This window comes from Oryza glaberrima, chromosome 7 (assembly GCF_000147395.1).
Source record: "Oryza glaberrima chromosome 7, OglaRS2, whole genome shotgun sequence".
NCBI lineage: Eukaryota > Viridiplantae > Streptophyta > Magnoliopsida > Poales > Poaceae > Oryza > Oryza glaberrima.
In genome coordinates, this window is record NC_068332.1 from 22,014,022 (window position 1) to 22,023,033 (window position 9,012).

A 9,012-nucleotide genomic window follows, 5' to 3' on the forward strand; every position below is an offset into this window, starting at 1 on the left:
TGCCACAGCTCCAGCTCCAACTACATCTCTCTTGAAGCTAGATCCACTTAAAATAGAAGTAGAGCTAGGTGGAGGTCTCTCACAAAATGAACTAGAGAGGTGGAGCTGAGTTTTGTCAGCTACATAACTCTATTTCAGACACAACTCCTAGATCTAAATTTTAGAGTTGTAGCTATAACAAATAGGGGAGCGTATCCTATGCACACAGACCCTCGCGTGTACACACCGTGTACACCAACTAAAAATTATCACAAAAAATTCTAGGAAAATTCATACATGTACTTTCAATAGTATTATATCTACATGCAAAATCGCATCTTCAAATTCATTCTATATAGAGAATAACAAAAAAGATAAAATTCTGACAAAATTGCAACCTTAAAATTGTCAGATTTTTTGTTTTTTTTGTTACGGCTAAAATATAATGAATTTGATGTTAAGATTTTAACCCTAGGTGTAATACAATTGAAAGTATGTGTATAATTTTTTCTAGATTTTTTGGTGATATTTTTTAGTTGGTGTGTACGTGTGTACACGTGAGGACCTGTGTGCACAGGATATGTTGCCAACAAATAGACCTTATATCCGAATGCAACCACGTAAGGAGTTCATACTTCAGAACCTCTAGGTTGGCCCACCTACTGGCATTGGCCAGCTTACCACTTCCAGGTGGGCCCCGCTTACTGACACGCGTTCCACTTCCAGATGGGACCCACCTACTGACACACTCTCGCACTCACCCAAGGCCAGGATGACCACCAATCAGAGGAGAGGTGACACGTCTCCCTTTTTCTTTCTTCCCCCGCTCCATTTCCGAATCGTCGTCTCGCCTCCACTTCCGACTTCCGAGTCGTCTCGCCTCGCCGGCGCAGGATGGCGGCGGCGACGACCGCCGCGCCGGCGGCGGCGGCGGCGAGGGTGGGGCTGCTGTACGACGAGAGGATGTGCGCGCACGCGACGCCCGACGGGGAGGAGCACCCGGAGAACCCCGAGAGGCTGCGGGCCATCTGGCGCAAGCTCTCCGCCGACGGCGTCGCCTCCAGGTATACGTATACCCCCACCCCCCGCCGCTCGCGGCGTTTTTCTTTTTTGTCCTTAAGGACTTGGGAGAGTCGGATCGGAGTAGCGTGATTTTGCTGGGATCGGCGACGCGCGCGGCGGCTTCGATGCTCTCATGGTTCGGCCGAATTGTTGTGGTAGGGGAGCCGCGGCGTGCCTGTAGCCATTTCCGTTCAGTTCTAGCACGGAACCTAGGGTTCGCGCAAATTTTGTCTCGAGACGGTATGTGTTGGTGAATGGTGACTCTAATTGTGTACTTAGGTTAAAACATCCCAAATGCTAGAAGTACCCGAGAAAATCAGGGGGGGGGGGGGGGGGGGGAGATGTATTGGTACAGGCTGTGGCTTGAACTACAGTACTGAAGCAGTCGTAGCAAACTTGTGTGATTTACGCTGCACAGCAACTTTGATGATACTTCTTGGTTAAGCTTAAACATTAGCATAACAACTTAGGTCACTTAACTTTGCTCATTGCTTTGACTGGCTTATAATTTTGCTGCTGGCGAAGCTTCCTTGGATGTAATGTAGCATAGTTTTCTCCCAGGTGCATGATCATGAAAGCGAAGGAAGCTGAGGACAAGTATATAGCTTCTGTCCATAGCCAGAACCATATCAAGCTGATGAGGAGTATCAGCTCAAAAGAATATGATTCCCGTCGAAACAAGATTGCTAGAAAATTGAATTCCATTTACTTCAACAAGGGCTCCTCAGAGTCTGCTTTTCTTGCAGCTGGTTCTGTGATTGAGGTGATTCAACATTTGACATGAACATTTATTGTGTAGTTGATTGCTCTTTCCTTGTGCTGATTGCTCTGCAAAAAATAATCAACTCATTTGGCAAATAGGTAGCTGAGAAGGTTGCTGCAGGAGAGTTAAGTTCTGCTATTGCTCTAGTCCGACCTCCAGGTCACCATGCTGAACATAATGAGGCAATGGGTTTTTGCCTCTTCAACAATGTAGCAATTGCTGCTGATTATCTCTTAAATGAGAGGGTATGTTGTTGAAACTTGCCTATTTTTTTAGTATCAAAATCTGCTCTCCTTTTTTTTTTCCCTTCGTCATTTCCTATATAGGAACAGGAATGTTTTTATCAGATGTAGTTGAATGAGAAGGTGAACTCATGTTCCTATTTGCCTTTTTTGTTGCAGACTGACTTAGGTATCAAGAAGATATTGATTGTCGATTGGGATGTTCATCATGGAAATGGCACACAAAAGATGTTTTATAGTGATCCTCGTGTATTGTTCTTTTCAGTTCACAGGTATGGCAGCCTCTTGACATGGACTTTATAGTTTTTTTTGGGTCTTTTTAGTAGCATCATTACTTTCATGACATGATACTATGATAGTACTAAGTAAAGTCATGCCAGTTTTGTTGCCTTCATTCTGGAGGTTTACCGCACTTTGAATGGTTGTACTACTTTGCCAAACATATCTTTTCCCCTATGGAAGCATTGAATGCTTCTAATTAATATAGAAATTTAAGGGCACTCTCTGTTATTTCCATGGTCCTAACAAACCCGTTTATAATGGACAGATAGTAAATGTATTATTTTTCCTTTAATGAATAGGATTGAATCCCGCATTCCACCAATCCACACTGATTATCGTACATTATTGCTCTTCGAATGAAAAGAAAATGGCATCACCCAAATAATATCTGTTGCTGGATGACATGGTGCACATTGAATAATTTAGGCAGCATTACAGAAATGTAAATGCTTAAGTCGAGTTTTCCCCAAGGAATCTTTTAGAGCAGTTGTAAACATTAATTGTTTTGCTTTGGTCCTATGGCAAAGCTAGAGATGTACTGGTTCAGAAGCATAATCAATTGTATGTCTGATGAGAACCTATTCATTTTAGTGTATGATGCTTGTGTCCTATGTTTCTTTTGTAGATTTGATTATGGCAGCTTCTATCCTGCTGAAGGGGATGCATCTTACTGTTTCATTGGGGAAGGAGATGGTAAAGGGTACAACATTAACGTGCCCTGGGAACATGGAAAATGTGGTGATGCAGATTATATTGCTGCATGGGACCATGTACTACTTCCTGTTGCTGAAGCATTTAACCCTGATATAGTCTTGGTGTCTGCTGGGTTTGATGCAGGTATATAGTTTAAAAGTTCGTAGAACTCTTTTGTGCCAGCAACATACTAACTTTAAAAAGAAACTTATAAAATAAAAATGCAGCCTTTTGTCTTGAATGAAACTGTTTATATAGTGTTAATTTATAGCTTCTCAATTTTATCTCTATGAGCTAGTTGACCGCTGCTTGTGCTAGTAGCATAGTGCAGCTTGCAACCTATTATATCTGATTTCGTTGTGGAATGATAAATGAGATCTTTGCTGCAGAAATATTGAAAAAAAATCTCTAAGAGTTTGTTTTATAAGACTGTTACTACATGATAACAGAGCCTAAACTTCTGGTATATCTAATACAGTACTAGATCATATATGTGCCGTTGTTCGCTAGTTCTGATTTTTTCTCTACATTGATATTTTGGGTAGCACTGGGTGATCCTCTTGGTGGCTGCTGCATCACTCCCAATGGATATGCTCTGCTACTGACAAAGGTAAGCACTTGCAGAAAAATAACATTCAGTTAGGCTTTCACCACGCCATGCATTTTCCTGTCTCTAAAGGAATAACATTCAGATCAGCTGGGTTAGGTTAATAATATCGAAGTTTTCCAACACAGCAACCAGAAACTTCTATGTAACTTTTTCCTTAGTAATTTCTTATTGGTATTCTCTGCTGTTAGCTGTTAGGATATTTTCATTTGATCTCTTCCAGTTACTTCATATCTCTTTATGTCTACTGGGCTGTGCTAAAATTATTATTATTTTTTTTTAAAAAAATAGTAATATTTAATTCTGTATGTAAAACCTGCAGCTCTTAGGTTTTGCCCAAGGGAGGATAGTGATGGCTCTTGAAGGAGGCTATAACCTTAGATCCATAGCAAATTCAGTTAGTGCTTGTGCTAAAGTTTTGTTGGGAGACAAGTTCAGATTTGACACTCCTGATATGCAACCGTTTGAATCTTCATGGAGAGTTATACAAGCGGTAATGGTCTGCTTACATTAATTGCTGTCTGATTCCTTACTGTGGATATCTGTAATTATGTTTCCTTCCCCCACACCACTGACCAGGTACGTGATGAATTGAAGACGTTCTGGCCTGTTCTGAGTAATAGATTGCCAGAGAATATATCATTGAGGAGTAGGCCCTCACAAATTGAGGTAGATACTTATTTTTCTTATCTTAAAGACTTTTAACTTGGGATATTCTTGGTCTAATCCCAGATTAATTTGCTCTGACATAAGATGCACCATCGCTTAACCCTGGATTTACTTGTGTTTGCCAGGAGTTTGACACCCTTTTCTTAGCACTTAATTTATATAGACATGTAATAACAATAGTTGCAGGTTGCACTGTGTATTCATAATGACTTCTGCTCCAAAAACAGTTGTACTGTAGCTCAACTCCAAAGAAAAATACATGCTGGGCTGTATCAACTCTGTTATGCATTTCAATTGATAGGCTACTTGCTTACAGCCTGTACTTTGATGAACTGTTTAAAAATGCTTAAAAAATACATCATGCATAGACCCATATCCTGGAGATGCTTCATGCCTCTCAACTCTTACAAAGCACAGTTACACTGGTCAACTTTATCAACATCATGCATCTTAATTTGTATTGAGTTAATGATCTTGGTTTTGATTCATTAACATATTTGGCCTGCTGCATGGTGGCTTAATGTATAGCTAAGACAAAATTGTAGGGAAATATCAACATTGTGTTGCCCTTGACTAATTCACCTTTTTGTTTCCCCCCACTTTTGGTATGATCAGCTGTATTCTTCTGGTTCTGACTCTGAAGTTGAAGATCTCCCTGATGCTATTGCTTCTGTCAATATTATTCAAATTACTGATGGTATTATAAGTGAAAGCTTCTCAAAGTTGAACCTTGATGAAGACAAAATCGCAACAAAGACCACCTCAAGTAATGTAATGGTTGAAGGTCCAACTGATTCAGTTGAACCACAAAATGATGGATCTGCTGCGGTGTCAACTGAAGGAATATCATCTCTATCTTCTACTTGGAGATCAGATCTGTCAAAAGTATATGTTTGGTATGCCAGCTTTGGTTCAAACATGTGGACACCAAGGTTTCTGTGCTACATCCAAGGGGGAAAGGTAAAGTGAAAACGTATTCTCCTAGTTTTCCTATTTTTGATAAGCAGCATGCTCTGCATGATGGATTCGCTATTTATTTTAATGTTGGACAGGCTGAGGGTATGAATATACCATGTTTTGGATCTCATGACACAAGCCCACCAAGAGGTTCCATGTGGAAGACTGTGCCTCATAGATTGTTTTTTGGTAGATCCTCTACTCCTTGCTGGGGAACTGGTGGTGTTGCTTTTCTCAACCCTGAGATAAACCACACTGAGAATTCCTATGTCTGCATGTATAAAATAACGTATGTATGTTGTAGCATCTGCCTACCTGTTATCAATCTTTGAGTTAGGCACTGTGGGGGTATGATCTTCAGTTAATCTTCTGGATCTCATCATAATTTGCCTATCTTTTTTGTACAGGCTCGAGCAGTTCAATGATGTATTGTTTCAAGAGAATCGTTTAGTGAAGGAGAACGGCGAAAGTGGAAAAACTGAGTCTCCTGACTCTCCTTTGATTGGCTTGTCTGAAATAGAGTTTGTTTCCAGAAACAAGGGTGTCCACCTTGCACCTATTAAGGTTTGATTTAACTGCAACAAGCATGCTCTTGTTCTTGCAACTATTTAACTTTGAATGCATAGCCGCCATTACAAACATCATTGTTGGGTGCTTAGACATAAGCAGCATGCTGATAAAAGGCCTACCAAATGCGCTCAGTTCACCATGACCGCATCTGCCACTTGTGCCCAGATGACATTTTTATAGAAGTTAGTGGTGTGCCAACTGTTAATGGTGAGTTGGTTATAGCAAGGAAATGCCAATTACCTCTTAGTGCTGTCAGATTTTTCTGGGCTTTGAATTGTTTGTATTTCCCGGGAGCTAGTCTAGACCAAGAAAATTCCGCAGAGTGTATTTTGGACATCGTAAGCAGTAGTGAAACAATCACTTGATAAGCAAGAATTTCTCACTATGGGCAGTCATGGGCATGACTTGGAACTACAGTATTTCATTCCCTATCATTTGCTTTCTGCATTGAATGTTTTGCATATCTGATAGTTGAATTATATTCCCTGCAGGATAGCTGGTACTCCAATGTACTTTACCTTGGGGAGGAGGATAACCTTCCAATTCTTACAATGACGTAAGTGTCTGTACCTTTAAGTTCCTTTTTACGATATAGATTACTTGCAACTCAATGCACCATTTGAATGGCAGTTGAAATATACCGGTAAGATAAGTCTCACAATCCAAGCACTTCGCTTGTGTCTAACACGAAGTGTTTCTTTCTCTCTGCAGATGCCCGTCATCAGACGTAGAGCGATGCAGATCCGGAGAGCTGCCATTGTGTCCTCCATCCAAGACCTACTCCGCCACCCTGATAAGGGGGCTAATGGAAGGGAAGCACCTGGATGCAGATGCGGCCGCTAGTTACATCAACACTGCAGCTACCAGAGGCCTGTGAAGGCTGCTTCCCTATGCATTATGGTTTGTAGTTTTGCACTAAGCATGTAAGTGGCTAACCCACGAATCCGCTTATTTTCACTTATAAGTGGGTTTGCAGATTAGCCACTTACGCGCTTAGTTTGTACAGCCAGTAGGAGCGTACTAGGACTGTAGGAGGAATTATGAGTAGGTTTGCAGGACTGTAAAGATAGTGCGTTGATCATTCAGGACCACGGGGGCTTATGTAGAGGCCTCGTGAATGTCCTGCCAATTGGGGAATCTGGACCCGATCAAGTTTCCCTAGGATTGTTAAGAATCTAGCTAGCGCTTGTACCCTGGGTTGGTCATTGTCTCATTGGTGCTCTCCGGATTGGTTTGTTTTGGGGTGGAAAAAAAAACACTAGTCGATGTTGCCTGGTTTTTCATGCTGTTACCTGGCGAGGAAATGACGATTTCTTGTGATTTCCCTTTTCTTTTGGAGGTAGAGTTGTATGAGGTATGGGGTGCCGTGCTCAGGACTCAGGAGAGAGACACGATTTGTACTGGACAGGTTAGGAGGTGTGGGGTGTCGTGCAACGGTGGCCGCGAACGCGAGGTGTGGGTGTGGAAGGACGAACGGTGAGCTGCACAAGCTCTTGTGTTGGTTCGTTCGGTGGAATTGGAGAGAGACGGTACAAGATTAGTGCAAGGGATATTCGGTCCTTTTTCTGATGGATTCTGTAGTTGGTTGTTGCGTGAAAGCGACACCGTATGATTAAGAAGAAGAAAAAAACAGATCCTTGTGATTGGAGGTAGTGAAAAATAACAGATTGAGAAGGGGTTCGTTTGAAAAAGGACCCGTGTGATGATCGAGGTAGTGAAAAAAGAGGTAGATTGAGTGAGGTAATTAACGGGAAAAAAAAGTAGACTGAGTGAGCTAGTGAGAAAACAGATATTTTACAAAATAAATTTATTTGATATTTTAAAGCAACTTCTGTATAAAATGTTTTCGTACGAAACATACCGATTAGTCGTTTAAAAAACATGCTAATGAAAATAAAGGAAAAAGAATATGTCTATTAGTAAATAAAGATTAGGTCCGTAGTGAAATAAAAATAAGGTGGATTGAGTGAGATAGTCATTGGAAAAAAAAACATAGTGAAATAAAAAGGAGATAGATTGAGTGAGATAGTTATTGAAAAAAAAGTATAGTGAGGTTGTGAGAAAAAAAACAGTGTTAAGTGAATGAAAAAAGGGTAGATTAAATGAGTTAGTGAAATAAAAAGGAGGTAAATTGACTGAGATAAATGGAAGTAAAAAAAGTAGAGTGAGTGAGGTAGTGAAAGAAAAACATAAGTGAATGAAAAAGGGTAATTTTTGAGTGAGTTATTGAAGGAAAAAAAATCAAGTGAGGTAGGGAAATGTGAAAAAAAACATAAGTGAATGAAAAAAAGGGTAAATTTTGTGTGTGTTATTGATGGAAGTAAAAGGTAGAGTGAGTGAGGTAGTGAAAGAAAAACATAAGTGAATGAAAAAGGGTAAATTTTAAGTGAGTTATTGAAGGGGAAAAAATGAGTGAGGTAGTGAAAAAGTGAAAAAAACATAAGTGAATGAAAAAAAAGTAAATTTTGTGTGAGTTATAATTGAGTAAATTTTGTGTGAGTTATAATTGAGTGAGGTAGTGAATAAAAAGGTAAATTTTGTGTGAGTTAGTGAAAAAATGAAAAAAATTCGGTAGTGAATAAAAAGGTAAATTTTGTGTGAGTTAGTGAAAAAAAATATTAAAAAATGGTAAATTTTGTGTGAGTTAGTGAAAAAATGAAAAAATTCGGTAGTGAATAAAAAGGTAAATTTTGTATGAGTTAGTGAAAAAATTAAAAAATGGTAAATTTTGTGTGAGTTAGTGAAAAAGAAATTAAAAAATGGTAAATTTTGTGTGATTTAGTGAAAAAATGAAAAAATTCGGTAGTGAATAAAAAGGTAAATTTTGTGTGAGTTAGTGAAAAAATTAAAAAAATCGCTAGAAGGAGGGCTCGAACCTCCGACCTTATGGTTAACAGCCATACGCTCTAGCCAACTGAGCTATTCCAGCTTTCGTGTTTGAATTGCGTAATAAAATTTAATATTATTTGAACCTAAGATAACCGTTTGATGCCATGCCATCAACAAACATTGCTGAGAACCAAAGTAGCCGCTACCAGGAACAAACTGCTTAAGACACTAAAACTTCCAGTGCTGCCGATTTTTCCGGTGCTTCAAACTCATGGCATAGTTTTGCACGCCTGCAAGGCACAGACCACTTGAAGGACGAGAGCACTAGAACATCTCGACGCGACTACAAATCAACACTA

At 39.9% G+C, this 9,012-nt stretch overlaps 1 protein-coding gene and 1 non-coding gene across 2 annotated transcripts; one reads left to right on the plus strand and one right to left on the minus strand.

Annotated features, from left to right (window-relative positions):
* The first annotated feature begins 811 nt into the window (after window positions 1-811).
* LOC127779666 (histone deacetylase 5) lies at window positions 812-7,102 on the plus strand. The gene is made up of 13 exons (XM_052306521.1): window positions 812-1,043; window positions 1,603-1,804; window positions 1,903-2,049; window positions 2,206-2,318; window positions 2,954-3,165; window positions 3,567-3,631; window positions 3,951-4,121; window positions 4,208-4,297; window positions 4,913-5,257; window positions 5,350-5,543; window positions 5,662-5,818; window positions 6,316-6,380; window positions 6,536-7,102. Exons 1-13 carry the CDS (start codon window positions 874-876, stop codon window positions 6,699-6,701), a joined length of 2,097 nt encoding a protein of 698 aa, XP_052162481.1. The 5' UTR covers window positions 812-873; the 3' UTR covers window positions 6,702-7,102.
* A 1,577-nt stretch (window positions 7,103-8,679) lies between these two features.
* On the minus strand, window positions 8,680-8,753 carry TRNAN-GUU (transfer RNA asparagine (anticodon GUU)). The gene has a single exon. It is a non-coding gene; the product is annotated as a tRNA-Asn (tRNA).
* Window positions 8,754-9,012: the final 259 nt, after the last annotated feature.

Bases quoted from the DNA above. Each gene is read 5' to 3' on its own strand.
- LOC127779666 (XM_052306521.1), top strand. From the start codon at position 874: ATGGCGGCGGCGACGACCGCCGCGCCGGCGGCGGCGGCGGCGAGGGTG. The intron at 3,632-3,950 runs GTAAGCACTTGC...TAAAACCTGCAG, and splicing joins ATGCTCTGCTACTGACAAAG to CTCTTAGGTTTTGCCCAAGG. The intron at 5,544-5,661 runs GTATGTATGTTG...TTTTTTGTACAG, and splicing joins GTCTGCATGTATAAAATAAC to GCTCGAGCAGTTCAATGATG.